Source organism: Vidua macroura, chromosome 2 (genome assembly GCF_024509145.1).
Source record: "Vidua macroura isolate BioBank_ID:100142 chromosome 2, ASM2450914v1, whole genome shotgun sequence".
In the NCBI taxonomy this organism is placed as follows: domain Eukaryota; kingdom Metazoa; phylum Chordata; class Aves; order Passeriformes; family Viduidae; genus Vidua; species Vidua macroura.
This window is the reverse complement of record NC_071572.1, coordinates 242,745-266,271: the sequence shown is the minus strand read 5'-3', so window position 1 is coordinate 266,271 and position 23,527 is coordinate 242,745. Positions and strand designations below refer to the sequence as shown.

Below are 23,527 nucleotides of genomic sequence, written 5' to 3'. Positions count from 1 at the left end.
CCCCTTCTCCGTCCTTGTCCCGCCCCCTCACCGATAAATGGCGGCGCTCGGCCCCGCCCCCGAGCCGGCCCCGCCCCTCGCTCGGCCATGGCCGCCGGGGTTCGGGCCCCGCTGCCGCCGCGGCCACCGCGGCCACCGCTGCCGCTGGCCCTGGCCCTGCCGCTGGCCCTGGCCGCGCTGGCGCTGCTGGCGCTGCCCGTGACCGCGGGGTCGCCGCCCGGGCCCGAGGAGCAGCTGGTGGCGGCGGCGCCGCGCTGGGGCTGGCGGAACGTGTCGTGCCCGGCCTGCCGGGTGCTCTTCGGGGCGCTGGACCTGGCGCTGCAGGTGGGCACGGGGGACCGGCGAGTGCCGGGACACGGGGGGCACCGGCTGGCACCGGGGGGACGCCGGAACACCGGGCGAGGCACAGGGATGGATGGGTGGACACCGGGACACCAGGACGGGAAGAGCGGGGGCGACAGGAATGGGACGGGAACGGGGACAGAGGGGACGGGGCGGGACAGGACAGGGACAGGACAGGGACAGGACAGGACAGGGATGGGACAGAACAGGGACAGGCACAGGACAGGGACGGGACAGGACAGGGACAGCCCGGGCCAGTCCCTCGTGACGGGCCGGGGCAGGTCGGGGCTTGTGACAGGCACGAGACCGGGTTGGGAATGGGGACAGGGACGGGTTGGGATCAGGACGGGCGAGGACGGGGAGAATGACAGGCTGGGACGGCTGAAAGAGCAACAGGGACGGAGGCGGGGATGGGCGGGGTCGTGCCAGCGGCTCCGCTCGGGGGAACGGGGACGGGCGGGGACAGGAACAGGAGCGGGGACAGGCTAGGGCGGGGACGGGAAGGGAGGGAGGAGGGCACCGGGCTGGGGAGCAGAGGGGCTGGGGGACCCTGTGGGTCCCTTCTGGCCTCGGGATATCCAGCTGAGTGGGCCGGGGTGGCCGGCGGGTGTGGGACAGTGACAGGAGCCGGGGGGCCATCCCGGGAGCTGCTGGGTGCGGCACAGTGATGGCAGCTGGGGTGCCGTGCGCCTCCCGGGTGGTGCCGTGCCCCTCCCGGTGCAGCCGTTCCCCTCCCGGCGATGCCGACGGGCACGGGCCAGTGGCAGCAGCTGAGTTCAGCGTGCAGGCTCTGTCCTGGGCAGCCGGTGGGTGGAGGGCAGCGGGGATGGCAGGAGGTGCCGGGACCATGCCGGTGTCCATCCCCCTGCAGCTGGAGCCGAACGTGGCCCGCGTGGGGCGCGTGGCGTCGCGGCTGTGCCAGGAGCTGCGGCTGGCGCGGCCGCCCGTGTGCCGCCAGGCCGTCCAGCTCTTCCAGGGCGACGTGGTGGCCGCCTGGGCTCGCTCCGTGCTGCGCCCGCCCGAGGCCTGCGGGCTCTTGCTGGGCCCCCGCTGCGGCCACTGGGACATCCTGGGCGCCTGGAACCTGTCCCTGCCCGCCGCCCCCAAGCCACCGGTGCGGCCCCCCGCGCCGCCGCCGCCCGGAGCGCCCACGGCCCGCATCCTCTTCCTCACGGACCTGCACTGGGACCGTCAGTACGTGCCGGGCAGCGCCGCCGCCTGCCCCGACCCGCTGTGCTGCCGCGGGGCGCCCCGCGAGGGGCCGGGGGCGGCGGGCTTCTGGGGCTCCTACAGCAAGTGCGACCTTCCCCTGCGCACCATCGACGCGCTGCTGGCCCAGCTCCCCAACAGCACCGGGAACGGCACCGGCGGCTTCGCGGCGGCGTACTGGACCGGGGACATCCCCGCGCACGACGTGTGGCAGCAGAGCCGCGGGGACCAGCTGCGGGCGCTGCGCACGGTGACGGCCCTGCTGCGCGCCCGCCTCGGGGGGCTGCGCGTCTTCCCCGCCGTGGGCAACCACGAGGCCACGCCGGTGAACGCCTTCCCGCCGCCCTACGTGCGGGGCAACCGCTCGGCCGCGTGGCTGTACGACGCCATGGCCGAGGCCTGGCAGCACTGGCTGCCCCCCGGTGCCCTGCACACCCTGCGGTGGGCAAGGGGCCGGGGGGAGGGCTCCATCCATTCAGGGTCTGGGGATGGACAGTTTGTGGGGGTAGGAGGGCACAGGGGCGGGCGTTCTAGGCTTCTGGGGGCCTGGGTCTGTGGCATTTGGGGTACCAGGGATCAGGGGATACAGGGCTGGCAGGCTCCAGACTGGGGGGGTTCTGGGCTGTCAGGTGCTCTGGGAGCTGCAGTAGCACAGACTGGAGGCTCAGAGCAGGGGACTCTGGGCTACTGGGGGTTCAGGACTAGCAGGACACAGCACGGTCTCCACGTTCGAGGGGCAGTGGGGGTACCAGGTTAGCTGGGGCCGGCTGCAGATGTCTCAGCTTCGTGGCCGGGAGAGGTGCAAGGAGGGGCGTCATGGCTGGCTGGGATACAGAGAGGGCTGTGGGGTAACAGGAACTCCAGGCTGGGGGCTGTAGGAGGGTGGGCAGTGCAGGTGGCAGAGAGCTGGGGGTCCGTGGGATGGGTGCAGGGTCTGTGTCTCAGGGGTCGCAGCACTGACCTCCCTTTTCCACACAGGGCTGGTGGGTTCTACACAGCACAGGTCTGGCCTGGGCTGCGCCTCGTCTCCCTCAACATGAACTTCTGCTCCCAGGCCAACTTCTGGCTTCTCATCAACGCCACTGACCCTGCAGGGCAGCTCCAGTGGCTCATGGGGGTCCTGGCAGATGCTGAGCGTGATGGGGAGAAGGTGTGGGGGGGTTCTGTGGGGACATGGGGGGTCCCGGTGGGCCCTGGGCAAACCCCCAGCCCTGGCTCCCTGCCCACAGGTGCACATCATCGGGCACATCCCCCCAGCCCACTGTCTGCACAGCTGGAGCTGGAACTACTACCGCATCGTCAGCAGGTCAGTGCCTGACCCCTGCCCAGACCCCACCCCACGTGCCAGACCCCTGACCATGTGCCCCACCCCACGTGCCAGACCCCCATTCCATGCCCTGGCCTCCAACCCCGTGTGCTAGACCCCTGTCTGTGTGCCCTCGACCCCCACACCAGACCCCCCACCCCACAAGCCAGAGCCTGAACTCCCATCCCACACGTGGTCCCCCTGCCCTACACAACAGACCCCTGCCCCATATGCTGGACCTCTACACCAGACTTCACCCGCCACCCTGGGCTCTCTCTCCGTGTGCCATCCCATGCGCCAGACTGCCCGCCCTGTGTGCCAGACTCCCACCCCATGTATCCCGCACCCCCACCCCACATACCAGACCTCAGGGCCAGGCTCGGGCTGGGGTTCCAGGGCGGGGCTCTGGGGATGCCACCCCCCGCTCACCCACCCTGGCAGGTTTGAGGGCACCATCGCGGCGCAGTTTTTTGGGCACACACACCTGGACGAGTTCGAGTTGTTCTACGATGAGGAGACGCTGTCACGTCCCGTCTCCATCGCTTTCATCGCACCAAGCGTCACCACCTACATCAACCTCAATCCCGGTGCGCCCCAAGCCCCCGCCGTGTGTCCCCCCAAAGCCGCCCCGATTCCCCGGTGCTGACCGTCCCTCCCGCTGCAGGGTACCGCGTGTACGAGGTGGCCGGCTCCTACCCTGGCAGCTCCCACGCGGTCCTGGACCACGAGACCTTCATCCTAAACCTGACGGAGGCCAACGCGGCGCCCCCGGGGACCGCCCCACGCTGGCGGCGGCTCTACGGCGCGCGCGAGGCCTACGGGCTGCCCGCGGCCTTCCCGGCCGACTGGGACCGGCTGGTGCGGCGCATGCAGGACGACGAGCCGCTCTTCCAGCTCTTCTGGTTCCACCTGCACAAGGGGCACCCGCCCCGCGAGCCCTGCGGTGGCCCCTGCAAGGCCGCTCTGCTCTGCGCCCTGCGCTCCGGCCGCGCCGCCGACCCTGCGCTCTGCCGGCCCTTGCGCCCCGCGCTGCCCTTCCCGCGCATCCAGGAGCTCTGGCACCAGCGGCGGCTCTGCTGAGCCAGGACCGGCAGGAGTAGGGGCTGGGACGTGGTGACACCGGGAGCTCCTGGGACATGGTGACACCGGGAGCTCCTGGGACGTGGTCACACCGGGAGCTCCTGGGACATGGTGACACCGGGAGCTCCTGGGACGTGGTGACACCGGGAGCGGGGTCAGCAGTGGCCTCACTGGAAGCAGGGCAGGGACACGGTTACACAGGGAGCAGGATTGTAGCCAGCACAGGTCACACCAGGAGTGGGGCTGGGAGCGGGATTGGTACAAGGTCACTGGGAGTGAGGCTGGGATTGGCACGTGGTCCCCATGTCCCACCAGTTACACAATAAAGGCACAATGGACACCACCACCCCTCCTAATCCTCTCCACGAGGACTGGAACTGGGATCAGGATCAGCACATAGTCCTCATGCTCCCATCACCCCCCCCCATATAGGTGTGATGGACCACACTGTCCTTCATCCTCCTCACTGCAATTCTCAGCCACAACAACTTAGGGAGACCCAAATCAGGGATGCTGGGGCCCCACAGCCCCGCCTCCTTGTCCTGATTCTCACCCACTGGGATCACAATTGGGATCAGCCTGTGATCCCTGTACTCCCTTTGCCCCCCTAATAAGGCATGGATGGACCCCACTGCCTCTCTTCTGTCACATCTTAAGAAAACCCAAACCAGACCCAACACCCTCATCCCTCCTCCTCTTGCTGCCAAACGCAGCCAAGCCGGGCTGGTGGAATGGGTTTATTAATTAATGATTTAGTACAACACAGACCCTCGTTACGCCACATGCATTGGGGACCTTGGGGGGGGCGTGACCCACCGCGGGGGCAGTGGTGCGGGCAGGACCCCCGACCCAACACCCTGGGTAACTCTGTGCCCCGGAGCGTTGGGTCCGTGGTCCTGCCCCCCGACGCTGCCTTGCCCAGCCACATGCCCCCCGTGCCCTCACCCCACTCACGGGGTCTGCGCCCCTCCCCGCCGCGGTTTGAGGGTCCCCAGGAGGGTCTGCACCCCTCGGCGCACGGAGGAGCCCACCCGCCGCGCCACCGAGTCGGCCGGAGGGGCCGGCAGGCAGGAGCTGGAGGCCTGGGGCCGCGCGTCCAGGCACTTCTGGTAGCGGAGCTGCGGGGAGCGAGGGGGTCAGCGGGGCCGGGGGCAGCCCGGGGGGGGTCGGGGGTGCCACTCACCACGCAGGCGGCCTGCAGCGCCTCGCTGAGCCCCGCGGCGTTGGGCTCGCACCACACCATGTGGCAGCGGAAGGTGCCGGGGGCGCTGGCCATGATGAAGGCGAAGGCGCGGACGTCGCGTCCCACCCCCATGAAGGACAGGAACCGCACGCGGCACTCGCACAGCACCGCCTCTGTCTGGGGGCACGGGGGTCACCGGGGCACCCACAGCTCGGGCACCACAGGAGGAGAAGCAGCGGGCATTGGGGCACCCACGGCAAGGGGAAGGGGTCACCAGGGCACCCACATGATGGCGAGGGGGGCATCGAGACACCCCCAGGATGGGGACAGGGTCAGCAGGGCACTCACAGGAGTGTCACTAAGGCACCCACCAGGAAGGGTGGGGGGGTCACTGTGAATCCCTGGGGCGGGGAGGGTTCAGCACACCCCCCAGGGTGGGAGGGGGCTCCCCAAGGCCCCATGGGATGTGGAGGGATGGGGACACAATGGAAGCAGCCATGGTGGCTCCCTGCTACGGGGGGGGGTCTCTGCAGCCCCTCTGGCACGTGACGGGGTCACTCAGACCCCAGAACAAGAAGGGGTCACCAGTGAGGATGGGGGTCAACAGATCTCCCCAGAAGGGGACAGGGTCGCCCCAGGGTGGTGGTCCAAGCTGGGGATGCACCTGGTGAGGGTGAGGGCGAGCGTGGGTGGGGGCACCAGGGCAGGGGGTCCGAGGAGGGCACACACCTGGCGGTGAGCAATGGTGAGGGTGGCGGGGGCCACACTGACCACCACGGGGGTGGGCGCAGGGGGCTCCCCTGAGCCAGGGGCCAGCGCCGCCTCCAGTGCCGCGTTGATCACATCCATGCCTGGGGGGCACAGGGAGGCTCAGGGCAACCCTGGGGGTGCCCTCGCCCCACAGCTGCTGCACATGGGCCGGAGGAGCCCCCCGAGACACTTCCCCCTTCCCCTCGAGTCCCCCACTCACCCACTGGCTTGGCCACGGGGACACAGCCCAGGTAACACACGGGGAAGCGCTGAACCACCTCACTCTTGGGGGCTGGGAACTCCACTGTGGGGGAGGCGCTGTCAGACACCCCCAGAGCCCCCCAAAACACCCCAGAGCCCCAACATCCCTCCAGAACCCCTCCCACCCCTCAGTGCTCACCCAGCACCCAAACCCCCCAAGACCTCTTGGACGCTGGGCACTCCAGTGTGGGGGGGGGACATGGCAGACTTCCCCAGAGCCCTTCAAGTACCCCCCAGAGCACCCCAACACTCCCTCAGAGCACCCCCAGAACTCCCAACACCCTCAATTGCGCTGCCTTGCTCTTGGGGGCCAGGAGCCCCACTGTGGTGGAGGACATTGTCAGACACCCCCCAAACCTCCCTAAAAGCCACCCTCCCTTCCAACTGCCCTCCTCCCCCAGAGCATGCAACCTCCAGACCCACAGGCCCCCTCCCCTGCAGTCGTCCTATCCCCCAGCAGTCCTCCAGCCCTTCCTAGTTACCCCCAGACTCCCCATGCCCTCCGGGGTACCCCCAGATGCCCTCCCAGAGCCCCCCCAGTTCTCTCACAGGTACCCCCTAAGCCCGTACCCTGCAGGGGAGGCTCTCCCAGCCGGGGGGGGTCTGTCCCCAGGCCGTTGCCTGCTGCCCGGGCACTTCGCCGCTCCGCTGTCAGCTGGGGGACAGGGGGACAGGGCCCTTCCAGATGTCACACCACAGTGACCTCCAGGGACCCCCACGGTGACCCACAGTCCCCCAGATGTCACACAAGGGGCACCCCCAGCCCTCCTGACTGTCACACCCTGGGCACCTGCAGGGACCCCCAGGGATCCCTGGGCCCTGTGGCAGGTCTGTGGGGACACTGGGGTGGGCAGGGGCTCACCCCTAGGGGCCAGCTGGAGGAGCCTGGAGGTCTCACCTGTGTGCAGATGTGCAGGCTAGGGCAAGTCCTGGCGGGTTTCTGGGGGTCTCACCTGGGCACAGATGTGGTGCAGACCAAGGAAGGGATTTTGGAGTGGGTTACCTGGGCCTGGGGGGTCTTGGGGGTGTCTCACCTGGGCCCAGACCTGGTGCAGGTCAGGTGGGGGGTTCTCAGGGGCTTTTTGGGGGTCTCATCTAGGCAGAGACACAGCTCAGGCCAAGGTGGCAGTTTGGGGGGAAGCCCAGCAGAGGGTTGGGAGGGTTTTACCTGGACACAGAACCAGTGCTGGCCAGAGTGGGGGGTCCCGGGCGAATTTTGGGGGGGGGTCTCACTTAGACACAGACGTGGTGCAGGCCACAGTTTGAGGGGTCCTGGGGAGGTCTGGGGGTCTCACCTGAGCACAGACCCGGTGCAGCCCAGCAGCGATGGCGCTGGCGGGCCCCTCGCAGCGGAACACGTGGCACTTCAGCACCTGCGTCAGGGGGTCCCGGGCCACGTATGCAAAGTCCCTGGGGAGGAGGAGGGGGATGTTCAGGACCATCTCGGTCCCCTCCCCACCCAGTCTGGGCCGGGACTGGGGGTACTGGGGGTCTGGGGGCAGGTTGGAGCCATACCTCTCCCTGTGTCCCCGGCAGCACAGTGGGACAGAGCAGGGTTAGGGGGTGCCAGGGCGGGCATGGGCCCCCCTCCCCCCCACCCCCAGTAGCCAGCCCACACCCCCGAGCAGCAGATCTGTTCCCTTCTCTGCGGGGGGCTCACTGCTGGGACCCCATGGCCACCGCCTGCCCAACCCATGGGACCACATCCACATGTGGGACCTCCCAGCCCTGTGCACACGTGACCCCCGCAGCCCCACACCTCACCCATGTGGGGACCCCAGCCCCACGGCCCCCAGCCCCACATACATGGGATTCCAGAGCCCCCAGCCCACACCGTGTGGGACCTCCAAGCCCCATGGGGGTCCCACACACCAGATCTCCCCATCCCTGCAGCCCACGTACACGGGATCCCCAGCCCTGTATGTACCGAGTCCCCTGCAGACCCCAGAACCCCGTGCTGTCCACACGGGACACCAGTGCCACCTCAATCTCCACACACGTGGGCATCCCCGTGCCCCAGCCCCACACGTGCCCCCCACCTGCTGCCGTGCCGCCCCACGCCCCACACGCGGATGCCGCCCACGGGCTGCGCGTGCAGCAGGGCCCGGTCCTGGGGGTCCACCAGCTTCAGCGTGCGCTCCTCCAGCAGCAGCAGCGCCCGTGCCTGGGGGCACGGGAGGGTCAGGAGGGTATTTCGCTCCCCTAGGGGCCAGGGGGGCAGCGGGGAGGGTGTGGGATGGATGTGGGGCACGGGGTGGGTCTGGGGTCACTCACCTCCCCCCAGGTGCCGGGGGGGCCCTCACGAGGCCCCGAGAGCTGCCGGATGCAGGCGCTGACAGCGCTGCTGCTGCGGCCGGGACCCAGCTCCTCCTCCCGCAGCTGCACCCAGCCCAGAGAGCGCACCGGGAGGCCCTGGGGGCAAGGGGGGAATGGAAGTCAGCGGGGCATGTGTGGGGCTGGCTGTGGGGCAAGGATGGCACGGGCTGGGGGCAGTGGAGAAGGGAGTGACGCGCGGCAGGAAAGGCACGGAGCATGAGGCAGGGGTGGTGTGGGGCAGGGGCTGTGGGGCAGAGATGGCGAGGGGCAGGGGGACAGTGGGGGGCAGCCTGAGCCCCCCAGCAGTAACCCGGCCCCGCAGCGCCCCAGTCTGTACAGCCCCGGGCCCTCGGGGCAGGGCAGAGCCCACAGAGGGGCAGGGCCGAGCCCCTGCCATGCAGTGACACAGCCTGGGGCATCCCTGCGGTGGGTGCCTCAGCCCCCTGCAGTGCACCAGACCCCACGGGAGCGGGGAAGGGGCCCTGTGGGCTGGGAGGGTCAGGAGAGACTGGCCCTACCTTGGAGTCCAGCACATCCTCCTCGCTCAGGGCCATGCTGCAGGGGAAGGGTAGGGGCATCAGTGACTGCACCCTGATGCTCGGGCCTCTTCACTCCCAAACCCTGTCCCTGCAAGCCCCTGGGATCCCTTGCATCCTATACCTGGGTCATTGCACCCCGAGTACCTCGGACTTTCCCCCCCAAACCCCTGCCTTGAGATCCTGGGAGTCCCTCAAGCCCAACCCCCATCCTGAGACCCCATTTCCCTGCCCCACACCTGGGTCCCTGCCCCACACCTGGGTCCCTGCCCCCCTCAGCTCCCACTTCACACCAGACACCCTCTCTCCATTCTGTTGCTTGTCACCCAGTGTCCCACATCCCGACAGGGCCCAGGCACAGCTCTGCCCATGAGTCCCCCCAGTCCCTGTGCCCCCCACCGCACCCCTCTCCCGGTGATCCTGGGCCTGGTGACAGCATCTCCAGGTCTGACACTCCTGGCTCATCTTCCTCTTCCTCCTCCTCCTCCTCCTCAGCTGTGGGGTCCTAGGGGCAAGGGGGCTCTGTGGGGTTGGGGGGCACTGACCCCCCCACCCCTTCCCATCCACTAGCCCCTCTCACCTTCCACAAGTCCCCATCGTTGAAGGTCTCGGCCGGGGCAAAGCTCGTCCAGGAAAGCTGCAGGGGGCTGGGTCAGGGTGCTCCATAGGGCAGCCCCCAGTCACCCCACAAGTGCCGCATGGTTCCCCCCAGTCACCCCACAGCACACTATGAGAGCCCCATGGTAACCCCAAGAGCCCGCACCACGGGTGCCCTGCGCCCCCCACAACCACCGCACCATCATGTCCTGGCCACCCCATGCCCTGTAGCCACTCCCGTGGCCCCACAGCCACCTCCCAGTCCAAGCCCAGTCCTCTCAGTCCCGACTCACGGTGGGCCCCTCGGTGGGGGTGCTGCCATCGGAAGGGCTCTCGTGGGGCCCGCCGGGGGGCTCCCACTGCGTGGTCCCAGTGGGGACGTGCCAGTAGTAGGTGCCCGAGGTGTCCTGCACCCGCAGCCAGCCGGGGGGCAGGTCCCCGTGTGCTCCCGCGCCACACGGCCACAGCGACTCTGCAGGGCAGGGGGCCAGAGGGGTCAGCCCCAGCCCCGCACAGCCCCCCCACCCAGGGACATGGGGATGCCCCAGGAGGGCTCCGCAGGGACAAGGGAGCATGGAAATAATGGGGGCTGGGGACACAGAACAGTGCCCAGGAGCTGGGGGACCAGGAATGGCACCCGGGGGCTGGGAGTGTAGGAGTGGGCACACGGCCAGGGACTGGGGAGATGTGGAGCTGATAGGAGCAGGGGGGCACGGCGGGAAGGAGCAGGTGGGGGCAGCCATCGGGCTCTGTGGGGCAGCCAAAGATTGTCAGAAGTCAGAAGCCTCCATGGGGCAGCTGTGGGACAGCCAGAGCTCACCGTGGGGCTCCACAGGGCAGCCATAAGTCACTGGGGCTCCGCCGGTGCCCACCTGGCTCATCGGGGGAGCTGCCGGGGCTGCCCTGGCTCAGCGTGGCCCAGCTCGAGTCCTCGTCGCTGCCGGGGCCGGGCCCCCCGAAGAGGCGGCTGGCGCTGCGCCCCGGGGGCTCCCGCAGGGCCCGCTCCGTGCCCAGAGCCGGCGGAGAGACCCCGGCGCCGTCCTCCTCCTCCTCGTCCTCCTCCTCATCTTCATCCTCCTCCTCCTCCTCCGAGGCGCCGATCAGCAGAGCCCGCGGGTTCCCGGCGGCGTTCCGGGCATTGCGGGCCCGGACCCCCGGCTCGAGGGCTCCGGGGGACTCCCCGTGCGCCCCGGGAGACCGCCCCGGCCCCGGCCCCGGCTCGAGCTCGTTGCGGTTCTGGTCCTGCCCGGCCTTCGCCCACCCGGCGCCGGGCAGCTCCTCGGCCGGGGCCCCCCCGGGGCCGGTGCGGGGGTCGGGGGCCGCCGCCAGCCCCAGGCTCAGCCCCGGGCACCGGTTGTCGTTGGCCAGGTCGCTGCGCTTGCTCAGGGCCCCCGACATGGCGCGAGGACGCGGGGACCGGCGGGACCCCCGGCACGGCGGGAGCCCGGCCCGGCCCGGCCGCGGCTGCCGGTGCTGGGGTGGGGAGGGCGGGGGGGTCCTACAGCCCCCGGGGCGCCTCCGCGTCCATCGGGCCTGTGGGGAGCGGCGGTAGCACGGGGACCCCCGGCCGCGGACGCTCCGCGGCCCTGGGTCCTCCCAAGGACTCGGCACCCCCCCCCCGCAGCACTCTCCCGGCCCCGGGCAGCCTTCCGCAGCACCGGCATCCCCCCACGGCCCCCCCCACCCCGGGACGCGGGGACTCCCCCGACACCGGCATCCCCCTCGGCCCCGGCATCCCGCACTGCCCCCGCCGCGCGGCCCCGGGTCCGCCCGCCGTCCCCTCCACGAGCACAACCCCCGGGGTGGCCCCGTCACTCCCGCGGACCGGGGTCCCTCCGCATCCGCCCCAAGGCCCTGCCCGGGGAGATCCCACCGGGACCCCGCACCCACGGAGCTCCCCGCTGCCCCCGGCCCGGCCCTCGGGGGTCTGCACGGGCCCCGGCCCGCCCGCCCCCGTCCCTGCCCGCAGCGCGGCGGGGCCGGCCCGAGCCCCCCGTTCTCTGCCCCCGGTGCCGGTACCTGCGGCGGCCGCTCCGCTGCCGGGGGTCGCGGGGGGGAGGGTGGGGGGCTCGGGGCCGCGTCACTTCCGCTTCCGGCCGGCGGGGACAGCGCCGCCTCCCGCACCGGCACCGGCACCGGCACCGGCACCGGCACCGGCCGGGACCTCTCCGGACCCTGCCCGGCACGCACCACCGGATACCCCCGAGTACTGCCCCGGGACCGGGAGCCCCAGGCCTTGCCGGCAGCGGGAACCGGGCGGAACGGGGAACCTTCCCCCCGGTGATACTCCCGGGGCCGGTGACCCAGACGCTGCCCGTGCCCGCCCCAGTGTTCCGGCTGTTCCGGGCGGGCAGCGGGATCCCCGGTGCCACGGACCAGTTCAGCCCAGCTGAACCCCCGGTTACGCCTGGCGGCATCCGCCAAGGCGCCGGCACCGCCGGTTTCCGACCCGCTGCCCTCACACCGGCACCGGACAGGGCCGGGGGCAGCCCTGGGACTCCCTGCGGCTGCCGTGCCCCCGGAACCCCCAAACCCCCGGCTGGACCGGGAGGGCCTCGAGGCTCCCGGCTTTTACCAGCCCCGGAGGGGAGCGGGGTCCGGCCGGGAGCAGCGATGGTGACTCGGTGTTCGGGGTGCCAGCACCCTGCGGGCGCCGGTCTGATCCTGTGCACGATCACAGCCATTCCGTTTGATGGGACCTCCAAGGCTGAGTCCAACCTGTGACTGATGCCCACCTTGTCCCCAGCCCAGAGCACTGAGTGCCACCTGCAGGGATGGGCACTCCAAACCTCCCTGGACAGCCCCTTCCAGGATGTGGCAGCCCTTTCCATGAAGAAATTCCTCCTGATGTCCAACCTGAACCTCCCCAAGCACAGCTTGTGGCCATTTCCTCTTGTCCTGTCACTTGTTTCCTGGGAAGGTCCCCCCTGAGCCTCCTTTGCTCCAGGCTCAGCCCCTTCCCAGCTCCCTCAGGAATTCTCCAGCCCCTTCCCAGCTCCCTTCCCTGCCCTGGACACACTCCAGCCCCTCCAGGTCTCTTCTGCAGGAGCAGAACTGGACACAGCCCTCGAGGTGTCACCCAGTGTCCAGCACAGGGGACAATCCCTGCCCTGGGGGACAATCCCTGCCCTGGGGCTGGCACAGCCCAGGTGCCATCGGCCTCTTGCCCACCTGGGCACACCTGGGCTCGTGTCCAGTCACTGTGACCAGCACCCCCAGGGCCGTTTCCCAGCCCCTCTGCCCAGCCTGGGGTGTTGCGGGGGTTTTGGTGACCCGAGCAGAAGACCCAGCACGGGCCCTCGTTGACCCTCACGCTGTTGGCCTTGGCCCATCAGTCCAGCCTGGCCAGACCCCTCTGGGATCCTTCCTGCCCTCCACATCCCAACCAACCGTGTGCGGTCCGTGGACTCAGTGAGGACACGCTCCACGCTCCACCCAGATCACTGACAGCTCTGTGGGACAGCGCTGGCCCCAGCACCGAGCCCTGGGGAGCCCAGCAGTGCCTGCCCCCCCTGGATGTGGCCCCATTCCCACCCCTCCCTGGGCCTGGCCCTCAGCTAGCTGCTCCCAACAAGGAGCACCTGTCCCAGCCAGGCTGCAGGTGCTCTGTCAGGTGTCAGGGAGACAGAGACGGTGCCAAAGGCTTTGCTGAGCTTCAAGCACGCACACCCACACCTGTCCCGCAGCCACCAGGTCACCCTGTCCCAGCAGGAGACCGAGTGGGTGAGGCAGGACCTGCCGTTCCCCAGCCCCAGCTGGATCTGATCCCCTGGCTGTCCTGCCCATGCTGTGGGACCCACAGGTGATCTGTTCTAGGGCCTTCCCAGCATCAGGACCAGGAACAGGCGTAGGTGTCCCTGGATCCTCCCTCCAGCCCTGCTTGGGAATAGGGTCACTGGCCACCTCTGGGGCCTGGGAGCCCCCAGGGGAGAGGGCTAGTGGGGGATGATGAGTAGGGTCTGGGTGAGCTCTGCTGCCATCCAGAACCCCCCACGGATGGCCAGAGTTGGTGAGGACCAGGTGGAGCAGCTCCGTGACCCCTCCACAGCCCCTGTGGTAGCCCCGGGGATCCACTGGCCCCAGGGGTCTGTGCAGCTCAGCAGGTCATTGACCACCTTCTCCTGGGTACACAGACCAGTATGGACCAATTCCTACTCCTAGAACAGACCAGTCTGACCCAGTCTCCATGCCAGTATAGCCCAGTCTGACCCAGCATAAGTACGGACCAGTCCAACCCAAACCCTGCTACCAGCAGAGACTAGTCTGACCCAACACAGATCAGTCTAACCCTGTCCCCACTCCCAGGCCAGCCCAGTCCCCACTCCCAGTCCCTCCCTGGCCCTGCAGATGGGTCAGTGCTGGCAGAACGCCCAGGCCAGGCAGACACCCATGGTGCCACTGAGCTCCAGGCACCGTTCCTGTCCCTGCTTGGCCTGGCACTGTCTGGGGGTGTCCAGCGCAGCTGGCAGGGCCCATAGGCCACGGGGGCTGTAGGGCAGGGTGTGTGAAGGACAGGCAGGGCTACGGGGCAGCACGGGGCCAGGGTACTTCCAGAATACTTTATTTTGTACATACAGTTTTGTCAGCGTGCGGCAGCTGCCCCACAACCCCCGGAGCCCCCCTGAGCTGTGGAGCAGCAGTGCAGTGGGGCAGCAGGCACACACAGTCACCCCACAGCTGGGGAGGGGAGCTGGGGAGGTGGGGGGCAGCCCTCAAGGGCCATGGGGTTCTGGACTGGCCACCCCACAGCCCTCCACAAGCCCTTCTAGCGGCTCCCCCTGCCCCTCACACCCCCCACTCCTTGGGAACCCTGTCAGCAGGGGCAGTGTGATGCTGGGCCTGCCGTGGGTGAGGGGCCAGACCATGACCCCCAGGCAGCCCCCACCCCACGGGACCCATCCTCACCCCCCCAGGCCCGGCTGCCCCCTGGGATAAAGTGCACATGAAGCCAGGATGGCGCTTGGGGGGCAGGCGAGGCCGTGGGGCAGCCGTCACCCCACGCGCCGCACTGCAGCTGCAGGTCCCTCCTGCCCGCAGCCGTGCCCGCGTGTCCTGCCCGTCACTGCAGGTAGCGATAGGCCTTGAAGCAGTGGTTGCCCGAGTCGGCCACAACAACGTGGCCGTCGGAGGTGAGGGCCAGCCCCTGCGGCCCGTACAGCGGGTCAGCCGCCGTGTTGATGTAGGACAGGAACGAGCCCGCGCTGTCAAACACCTGCAGGAGGTGTGCACAGTGTGCCCAGTGGCCCAGGGACACCCAGCCCCAATGGCCCTAAGGCCAGGAACCCCCAGCCCTGATAGCCCCCGGACCTGCAGGATGCACTCCCTGTGGGACATGTGGTCACGATCCCTCCTAGTAGGACAGGGATCCTCCCCTATTCCAGTTAACCCAAGACCCTTCTCAGTTGCTCCCAGGTGATCCCACACCCCTTCCCAGTCCATCCCAGTTCCTCTCAGTGCAAAACTCTTCCCAGTTCCTCCCAGCTGATCCTAGGCCCCCATGGACCATTCCCAGTTGACCAGAGACCCTTCTTTGTTGCTCCCAGTTGACTCCAGTTGCTCACAGTTGTCCCTAGACCCCTCCCAGCTGACTGCAGACCCTGCACAGACCCTTCCCAGTTGCTCTCACTTAAACCGAGTTGTGTCCCGGTTCCTGCAGGTGCCCCACAGCACCCACAGCACACACCTGGGCTGGGGGTCAGGGATGGCATGGGGAGGGGACAGTGCTGAGCCCCCCTGGGCTGCACTGGGGGGATGTGTGCAGGTGTCTGTGCAGGCACAGGTGTGAAGGTGCAGACACAGGTGTGAAGGTGCAGGTGTCTGTGCAGGCACAGGTGTGCAGGTACAGGCACGCAGGTGCAGGCACAGGTGTCTGTGCAGGCACAGGTGTCTGTACTGGTACAGGTGTCTGAGCAGGCACAGGTGTCTGTGTGTCCGTGCATGCACAGGTGTGCAGGTACAGGTACGCAGGTGCAGGCACAGGTGTCTGTACATGCACAGGTGTCTGTACTGGTACAGGTGTCTGAGCAGGCACAGGTGTCTGTGTGTCCGTGCATGCACAGGTGTGCAGGTACAGGCACGCAGGTGCAGGCACAGGTGTCTGTACTGGTACAGGTGTCTGAGCAGGCACAGGTGTCTGTGTGTCCGTGCATGCACAGGTGTGCAGGCACAGGTGCGGTACCTGGATGCGGCTGTTGCCCCAGTCAGCCACGATGATGTTGCCATTGCTGTCCACGGCCACCCCTGTGGGTGCGTTGAACTGCCCGTTGCCCTCCCCGTGCGACCCGAACTTGAACAGGAACTCGCCCTCAGCGTTGTACACCTGGTGGGCACGGGGGGGACAACACGCAGGAGTCATGGGGGGTCGCTGCAGCCCCCCAGCCCTGAGAGCACCAGGGGGTTCTCAGCACCTGCCTGTGGCTGCGCTCACCTTCACAGAGTGGTTGTGGAAGTCAGTCACCACGATCTCGTTCTTGTTGTTGACAGCCACAAAATGGGGTCCTGAGGAGACAAAGGGGCTCAGCCCAAATGGGGCACAGGGAACTCATCCCCAGGACTGGGGTCTCAGCCCTGAGGGGAATGGTGGGGTTCAGCCCTGGCCCCATGGCAGGACCAGGATGGACCCAGAGCCCTGAGGTCTGGACAGAGCCCAGAACTCAGAGCCCCCAGGATGGAGCCAGTGCCAGAACCTGAGCCCAGGGCCCCAGCCAGAACTGAACCCAGAACCCAGACCCACAATCTGTATCCAGAACCAAACCCAGTGCCCCAGTCTAGGACACACAGCTCAGGACCCAGACCCAAGCCCAAAACCTGGAACCACATCCCAGCCTGGGAACCAAAACCAAACCCTGTACTCAAAGAGCCTGGGATCTCAGTCCTGAACCAGAACCCAGAGATAGAACCTGGAACTGGATCACCAGCCCAGAGCACTGAACCTGGTGCTAGACCTAGAATCAGATCCTGGCTCCCTGTCCAGCCCCAGAACTCAAAGCAGAGCTCAGAAGAAGTCCTGAGCCCAGAACCTGAACCCACAGCCCAGAACCGGATGCAGAAAGCCAGTCTAGAACCGCAGCCTGGACCTGTCCCCCAGCCTCAGGCCATTCTTGGGGGTCCCAGTGCCCCCAGCCGCCCCAGCAACGTGGGGCACACAGTCCTGCCTGCCCTGGTCCCTGGGGAGCCCGAGGGCTCACAGCTGGGGGGTCCCAGGGATACCTGCAAACTGGCGCTCAGCGGTGCCGCGGGAGCCGAAACGCGCCACCAGCTTCCCGTTGGGCTGGAAGATGAAGACGCAACACGCCTTGTTGTCCACCACGATGATGTGTCCGTTGCGGTCCACGGCAACGCCCTTGGGGCCCATCAGCCGGCCCGCGCCCAGCTTTGTCTGGGGCGGACAGACAGTCAGGACAGGAGGTGCCACGGACGCCCCACCCCACAGACCCTGCAGCCCTGCTTCCACTCACCTTGAACTTGCCCTCAGGTGAGAACACACTGACCCAGCGGTTGTCGTAGTCGGCCACAATGATGTCACCATTGGTGTCCACTGAGACCCCCGTGGGGCGCTGGAGTTGCCCCGGGGAACGCCCCCGCACTCCGAAACGCAGCCGGAACTGCCCCTCGTTACTGAACACCTGGGAGGGCAGCAGCGTCAGGGGAATCGGGGGAACACCCCCACACCTTGAAACGCAGCCAAAACTGCCCCACACTGGAGAACAACTGTGGGGGCCAGGGGGAGCAGGGGGAGTCAGTGGGGGTCCTGGGAGAGTTCATGGATCACGGAAGGGGAGGGGTCAGTGCGGGTCCCAGGGGTCCATACCTGCATGCACTGGTTGTTGTTGTCAGGGTCAGTGGGGATCAACAAGAGTCAGTGGGGGTCCTGGGGGGGGTTGGAGGTCCCAGGGGTCCATACCTGCACGCACTGGTTGTTGCTGTCGGCCACGACGATGCGGCCGGCGCTGGATGTGGAGATCCCCTGCAGGTTGGTGAACTCGCCCTTCTCCCGGCCACGGCTGCCTGCAGGCACCAGTCAGGGGGGCACATGGGGCCCCAGGAGACCACTCACCACCCCAGAAAACCCCTGCCACCCTTGGGATCCTCCACCACCACCCCAGGGAGCCATGAGGAGCCCAGGGTGCAGAGACCCCACCGTCCTGGGGAGCCCTGGGGAGCCCCTACAGCTGTGGGGAGCCCTAAGGAGCCCCCCGTCATCCCAGGACACCCCCACCGGCCCAGGACCCCCCGCACGCCCTGCTCACCGACGCGAAAGATGAGCTCGTCCTCGATGGGGTTCTCCTTGCGCTTGGCGCTGCCGTACATGCTGGCGGGGCGGCGCAGGGCCTTCTGCCGCACGTGCCCCCCGCCTGGGGACTTGACGCGGCGCTTGGCCTCCTCGGGGGAGGGGGGCACGTCGCTGGGGCGCAGGGCGCGCGCGCGGAAGGGGGAGCCGCGCACGGGCTGCCCGTACAGCAGGATGGACAGCACAAAGTCACCCTCGGTGCGCGGCGTGTACACCAGCTCGTAGGTGCCATTGCGGTTGTCCTGCACCTCGGCCTCGGCCGCGGCGCCGTCGGGGCCCGTCACGGCGAAGCGCAGGCGGGCGCCGCCGCTGCGCACCAGCGCGCCGTCCTTGTCCTTGGTGGTGACGCTGAGCGAGCAGGGCTGCCCCACCACGGCCTGGCGCAGCCCCTCACCCGTGGCCACCGTGGTGTGTGCCGTGGCGCTGGTGGTCAGCAGCGAGCCCAGGTTCTGGATGGAGCGGCGCAGCCCCTCGGGCTCGGCGTGGAACTCGAGCTGCGCGTTCTCGTGCGGGTGCTCGGGGAAGGGCCGCGCCGCCAGCTCCCGCAGCCGCTCGCCCATCTGCTTCTGTACCAGCAGCACCTCCGTGGCTGAACCGTGGTGCAGCGCCTGCTCTGTGAACGCGCAGCTGCTCAGGATGCTCTCCTGGCCCTGCCGCAGCACCTCCAGCTGTGCCTCCAGCACCTGTGGGACCAGGACATCACCTGTGTCACCACGTGGGACCCCGGTGCCAACACCCACACTTGAACCACATCCTGGCCCTGCTGCAGCACTCCAGCTGCCCCTCCGCACATCCTGTGGGGATGGCACATCTCTGTGGTGTCCGTGTGGGACCCCACACCCAGCACCCCTAACCAGTGCTCCTCCTGCACCCGCACCTGCACCGCAGCCATGGCCACAACCCCAATGCTGGTGCTGCACTGGGACCCCAACCGTTGCACCAGCCGAGCCACTGGCACTGGAGTATGGCTGGGGTACCCACACACCCTCCCAGGAACGGCTGGTGAAGGGCACAGAGCCCCAGGTGTGTTACCTGCTGCTTGGCAGCACAGGTGGCTTCCAGGTCGCGCAGCAGCACCTCCCGCCGCTGGCGCAGCGCTGCCTCCAGCTCCTCGAAGCTGCTCCCAATTTCTGCCTCGGCCTCAGCCCGGCGTTGCCCCAGCTGCCGGCTGATCTCGGCTACCAGCCCCACAGCTGCCGCCAGCTGTGGCAGCCTGGGGAGACATGGGGACCCCCTGAACTCCCAGATCCCCACCAACCCCACCTGAACCCTCGAGCCCCCCACAGCACCCTCATCCAGCTGTGGTATTCTACAGGAGGATATGGGCACTCCCTGAACCCTCAAACCCCACAGTACCCCCGACGCCCTCAGCCACCCCTCCCCCTCTACCACGTGTGGGTGGCATCAAGCTGGCACTGCCACCAGTGGGAGTGGGGCCACGGGGACCCCCAGAAACCCCCTGCCCCCCGTACCTGGCACGCACAGCGTCGAGCTGGTGCTGCAGGGCTGCCTTGTGCTGCTCCAGCACGTCACGCAGTGGCACGGTGCGGTGGTCCCGGTGCTCCCGCCGCTCCCCCTCCGTGCACTCCCGGCACATGGCCGTCTCGCAGGGCTCGCAGTAGAACTCCATCACCTGCCACACCTGCGCTCACCTGCTGCCCCACACCTCAGCCCACAGGACCCTGCATCCCACCCCAAATCACCTCCTGAGCCCACACAGCCTCTCCCAGACTCCCTGGACCACTGCAGGCTCCCCAGACCCTCTCTGGACCCTTTCTCCAAGGTCTGCATCACCCCCGACCCCCCGTGACCCTCACAGCCCTTCCAGATCCTCACAGACCTCCTCAGCCTTCCCCAGATCCCAGTCCTCCTAAAGCCTTTCCAGCTCCTGCAGGTCCCCAGCCCCCTGAGTCACATCAGCCCTCGGGACCTCCCCAGCCCCCCCGGACACTTGCAGCCCCACAGGTCCCTGCAGCCACTCTCTACACCCTGAGCCCCTGGAGTCCAGCACAGCCCTCCCAGCCCCTCCCCAGCCCCTCGGGCCCCACCTTTCCCTCGTGGTTCGGGCAGCAGAGCGGCTGCCCGGTGGCGGCGCCCAGGGGGGGCAGGGGTGCAGGGGGGGCCCCGCGGGGGTCAGGGTCCCGCTGCAGCACCTCCATCAGGTTGGTGATGAAGAAGTTGTTGGGCAGCGCCGGGACCCCCCGCTCGGGCAGGATCGAGGTCTGGCGGCACACGGGGCACGACAGGGACAGGCTCTGGGCCGGAATGTAGTTCTGCAGACACCTGGGGTCACAGGGGTCACGGGGGTCACCGGGGCCAGGGGTCACACGGGGCATGACAGGGACAGGCTCTGGGTCAGGACGTGAAAGGGGCAGGGACAGGAATGGGGGCTGTGGGGGCGCAGGGGGTCCGTGGGACCAGATATAGGGACAACAGGGGGACAGACAAGGGGATGGATGGGGGGACAGGACCTGCTAGGGATGGGTGATGTGGGATGGCGGTGGGGGGCAGAACAGGGGGATGAAGGGACAGATGGATGGACAGGGAGACGGGAATGGATAGGCAGGTTGATGGGGGACAGAAGGGGGAACATGCCACCTAGGGCTGGGGGCAGAGTGGGATGGACAGATGAACACGAGGGTCAGGGTGCAGGACAAGGGCATGTGGAGAGGCCTGGGGACAGGCAGCGGCACGGGGACAGATGGATGGACAGGGGGGCTGCACACAGTGACAGTGGGAGCAGGATGGACACATGGGGCAATGAGGGACACAGGGAGAGGGGGGCAGCGAGACAGACTGAAGAGTTGGGGTGCAGGCAGAGAACAGGGGGAGAGATGGACAGACAGACATGGGGGCTGTGTGGTGGAACACTGGGGTGTGAGAACAGGGTGGGAGGGACAGACAAACCAGGGGACAGATGGGCAAGATGGTGGGGCTGCAGTGTCACACTGAGGTGCAGGAGGAGGACAGACGGACAGTCACATGGGGGGGGCTGCGCGGTGTCACACTAGGACGGGAGACACAGATGGACAGACAGACAGGAGGGCTATGTGGTGTCACACCAGGTGGGGGAGCGGCAGAGGAGCAGGCAGTCAGACAGATGGACAGGATGGACACGGGGCAGCAGTGCCAGTGCCCCTGGGGAGATGGGCGGATGGATGGACGGAGCAGGACCAGAGGGCTCTGGGAGCACAGAGAGAGGGGGCCATCAGCAACAAGACCCCCCAACTTGGGGAGCCCAGCCACGGTGCCCCCAGCAGCCACACTCGGGGGGCTCAGGGGATGTGCAGCCCTCCCAGACAAGCGGGGTGTGGAGGGCAGGGGGGTCCCAGCACCGCCGTGGGCCGTGGAATGCAGGGGGGTCCCAGCCCCCACCTCTGGGGACCCCATCTCTCACTGGGGAGGGCAGGGAGTGCAGGGGGGCCTGGCTCACCACCAGTGGGGGTTGAGGGGGGGGCTCTGCTCACACTGAAGGTTTAGGGGGTGCAGGAGGGGTGCAGTGGGGCACACTGGGGGTGCAGCCGGTACTGCTGGGGTACAGGCTCAGGGACAGAGGGGGATGCAGCAAGGCAGAGGGGGGCTAGGTGCACTGAGGGGCAGAGGGGATGGATGCTGTAGGGGCAGAGCAGGCTGGGGGCTGCAGGGGGGCAGTAAGGACATGGGGGGTGCATTTGGAGGGTCACAGTGACAGGGCTGCAGTCAGGATTCAGTGGGGTGCAGGGGGGCCCAGGGCACAGTGGGGATGTGCTGGGGAGGGATGCTGGCGGGATGCAGAGGGCACGGGAGGGGTGGAGGGGTGCTCAGAGACAGGGTGGGATGGAGAGTAGATGCCAGGGCACAGAGGGTATACCGGGGGTGCAGTGGGGTGCAGGGAGGGGCCCCACCTCTCACAGAAGGCATGCAGGCAAGGATTGGGTTCAGGGGGTGCAGGGGGGACTCAGGAGGGGTTCAGGGGTCCCATCTCTCACAGAAAGCGTGCAGGCAGGGATGGGGTTTGGGAGGATGCAGGGGGCTCAGGGCGGGTTCGGGAGCTCCCACCTCTCGCAGAAGGTGTGCAGGCAGGGCAGCACCTTGGGGTTGCAGTAGCGGTCGAGGCAGATGCTGCAGATCAGGAACTGCTGGTCAATCTGCCGCACCACCGGGCTGGCGGGCTCATGGCGGGCCATGGTGGCTCCTCAGCCTGGGAGGCACACCACAGTGAGGGGCAGGCACCCTGCAACACCCCATGGGGCTCCCCGGCACCCCACGGCCACTCCCAGCCCCAACCCCACACAACCCCCACCCACCCCACAGGCTCGTGGTGGGTCACGGCAGACCCTCAGCCGGAGAATGGGGGGAATTTAAATGCTTGGGAGGCACTGCATGGCACCCTGCAGCCCACAGTGCCCTGCAGCCCCCTGCCCACCCCGCAGCCCCACAGAGGGCCACAACGGACACTCACGCTGTACATGAGGGCTCAGCACCCCGGGGCACCCACAGCCCTGACCCATGGCACCCACAGCACCCACTCCAAGGCATCCCACAGCCCCTGGCCCCACAGACACCTTGTGGGGCACACACGGGGACTCCCCCTGGCCCCCCCCATGCCCATGAGCTCCGGGCACCCGCAGCCTCAGACACCACCGTGTCCCACGGCGCTGCCCTGCCCCACCTTACCCCCAGCCCCTCGGAACCCACTGATCCCACAGCCCCCTCTCCTCGTGCGCCACGGCGCCCGGCCCCATCCACCGCCTACCCCACAGGGCACCCACGGCATCCACCCTCCCGCCCCACGGGGCACACCCCAACGCCCCCACCCTCCTCCCGAGCCCCCCAGCTCCGACCCCACCCCTGTCCCACGGGACACTCCTCACCCCCTCCCTTGTCCCCTGTGCCCCAGTGACCCCCCCCCACAGCCCCCTGTCCCCCCTCGCCCTCCGTCCCTCGCCCCGGCCCCGCTCACGGCGCTGCGGCGGCTCCGCGCTCCAGGCCCCGGCCCCGCCCCGGCCGCCATTGTGCGGCACCGCCCCCCCCGCGGCACCGGCACCGGGCGGGCCCGGGGGTCCCGCACCCCGCGGGGCCCCCGGGGGTCTCCAGCCGCAGCAATCCCGCCCCGCCCGCCCTTTACGCACCCGCGCCCCACAGGTGGCGCCCCCCCGGCCCCGCCCGGGCCGCCCGCCGGCCCGGCCGCACTCACCCCCCCCGCAGCCCCCTCCTCGCTCCTCGCGGGCCCCACGGCGCATCCTCGGCCCCGGCCCGGGATGCGACAGGGAGGCGGCCGGGCCGGGCGGCACCAAGCGCGCTCCGGAGGGGGAGCGGGAACGTGCCGCCGCCTCCCTGCTTCGCGGAGCCCGCGCCCCGGGACACCCCACTCGCGGAGGCGAGGCGTCGCCGCGGGACGCGTTGCCGCCCCCGACTGGGGGGCTCGTGGGGAGGGTTCCGTGGGAAAGTGGGTAATGTGACCCCTCGGCCCCCCCCCCCAACATCAGTGGTCTCGCCTGGGCTGTGGCTCTGCAGCTGGGGGGGGGGGCTCCGCGCATCCAGGGGTACCCGGCTGTTGCCACGGCAACCACATCCCGACCCCGAATTTGGGGGGGTTGACCCCCAAATTGGAGGGGGAAAAGGACTGGGGAATGTGAGCATACACTGGTGGGTGGGGGCATGGCGGGGCGGGGGGT

General features: G+C 68.7%; 3 protein-coding genes across 6 annotated transcripts; 1 reads left to right on the top strand and 2 right to left on the bottom strand.

Annotated features, from left to right (window-relative positions):
* The first annotated feature begins 87 nt into the window (after nucleotides 1-87).
* SMPD1 (sphingomyelin phosphodiesterase 1) lies at nucleotides 88-4,280 on the top strand. The gene is made up of 6 exons (XM_053972015.1): nucleotides 88-324; nucleotides 1,214-1,992; nucleotides 2,530-2,701; nucleotides 2,781-2,857; nucleotides 3,299-3,444; nucleotides 3,522-4,280. Exons 1-6 carry the CDS (start codon nucleotides 88-90, stop codon nucleotides 3,935-3,937), a joined length of 1,827 nt encoding a protein of 608 aa, XP_053827990.1. The 3' UTR covers nucleotides 3,938-4,280.
* Nucleotides 4,281-4,661: 381 nt separating this feature from the next.
* Nucleotides 4,662-12,147, bottom strand: APBB1 (amyloid beta precursor protein binding family B member 1). Of its 2 annotated transcripts, XM_054004033.1 has the most exons (14): nucleotides 11,600-11,671; nucleotides 10,453-11,113; nucleotides 9,874-10,052; nucleotides 9,564-9,620; nucleotides 9,388-9,488; nucleotides 8,966-9,002; nucleotides 8,406-8,543; nucleotides 8,171-8,295; nucleotides 7,427-7,541; nucleotides 6,702-6,786; nucleotides 6,091-6,174; nucleotides 5,850-5,971; nucleotides 5,121-5,297; nucleotides 4,662-5,055 (listed from the first exon to the last, which is right to left on the bottom strand). In XM_054004033.1, the coding sequence occupies exons 2-14, from the start codon at nucleotides 10,976-10,978 to the stop codon at nucleotides 4,888-4,890; spliced, it is 1,914 nt and encodes a 637-aa protein (XP_053860008.1). In that variant the 5' UTR covers nucleotides 10,979-11,113; nucleotides 11,600-11,671; the 3' UTR covers nucleotides 4,662-4,887. The 2 variants fall into 2 exon arrangements, with proteins under 2 accessions (XP_053860008.1, XP_053860014.1); XM_054004039.1 differs by lacking the exon at nucleotides 8,406-8,543 and having other exon boundaries at nucleotides 11,600-12,147.
* A 1,955-nt stretch (nucleotides 12,148-14,102) lies between these two features.
* On the bottom strand, nucleotides 14,103-23,147 carry TRIM3 (tripartite motif containing 3). Of its 3 annotated transcripts, none has more exons than XM_054004014.1 (12): nucleotides 23,047-23,147; nucleotides 21,909-22,050; nucleotides 19,919-20,153; nucleotides 19,343-19,503; nucleotides 18,903-19,083; nucleotides 17,830-18,553; nucleotides 17,484-17,587; nucleotides 17,038-17,205; nucleotides 16,790-16,958; nucleotides 16,008-16,078; nucleotides 15,759-15,899; nucleotides 14,103-14,792 (listed from the first exon to the last, which is right to left on the bottom strand). In XM_054004014.1, exons 2-12 carry the CDS (start codon nucleotides 22,034-22,036, stop codon nucleotides 14,640-14,642), a joined length of 2,235 nt encoding a protein of 744 aa, XP_053859989.1. In that variant the 5' UTR covers nucleotides 22,037-22,050; nucleotides 23,047-23,147; the 3' UTR covers nucleotides 14,103-14,639. The 3 variants fall into 3 exon arrangements, with proteins under 3 accessions (XP_053859989.1, XP_053859992.1, XP_053859997.1); XM_054004017.1 differs by lacking the exon at nucleotides 23,047-23,147 and adding an exon at nucleotides 22,813-22,879; XM_054004022.1 differs by lacking the exon at nucleotides 23,047-23,147 and adding an exon at nucleotides 22,312-22,328.
* Nucleotides 23,148-23,527: the final 380 nt, after the last annotated feature.

Bases quoted from the DNA above. Each gene is read 5' to 3' on its own strand.
- SMPD1 (XM_053972015.1), top strand. From the start codon at position 88: ATGGCCGCCGGGGTTCGGGCCCCGCTGCCGCCGCGGCCACCGCGGCCA. The intron at 1,993-2,529 runs GTGGGCAAGGGG...TTTTCCACACAG, and splicing joins GGTGCCCTGCACACCCTGCG to GGCTGGTGGGTTCTACACAG. The intron at 3,445-3,521 runs GTGCGCCCCAAG...CTCCCGCTGCAG, and splicing joins CTACATCAACCTCAATCCCG to GGTACCGCGTGTACGAGGTG.
- TRIM3 (XM_054004014.1), bottom strand. From the start codon at position 22,036: ATGGCCCGCCATGAGCCCGCCAGCCCGGTGGTGCGGCAGATTGACCAG. The intron at 20,154-21,908 runs GTGGGAGCTCCC...CTGTGACCCCAG, and splicing joins CTGCACACCTTCTGCGAGAG to GTGTCTGCAGAACTACATTC. The intron at 15,900-16,007 runs GTGAGCGCAGCC...CGTGCCCACCAG, and splicing joins TCCACAACCACTCTGTGAAG to GTGTACAACGCTGAGGGCGA.
- APBB1 (XM_054004033.1), bottom strand. From the start codon at position 10,978: ATGTCGGGGGCCCTGAGCAAGCGCAGCGACCTGGCCAACGACAACCGG. The intron at 10,053-10,452 runs GTGGGCACCGGC...CCTGCCCTGCAG, and splicing joins CAGCTCCCCCGATGAGCCAG to AGTCGCTGTGGCCGTGTGGC. The intron at 9,621-9,873 runs GTGAGTCGGGAC...AGCCCCCTGCAG, and splicing joins CCCCCACCGAGGGGCCCACC to CTTTCCTGGACGAGCTTTGC.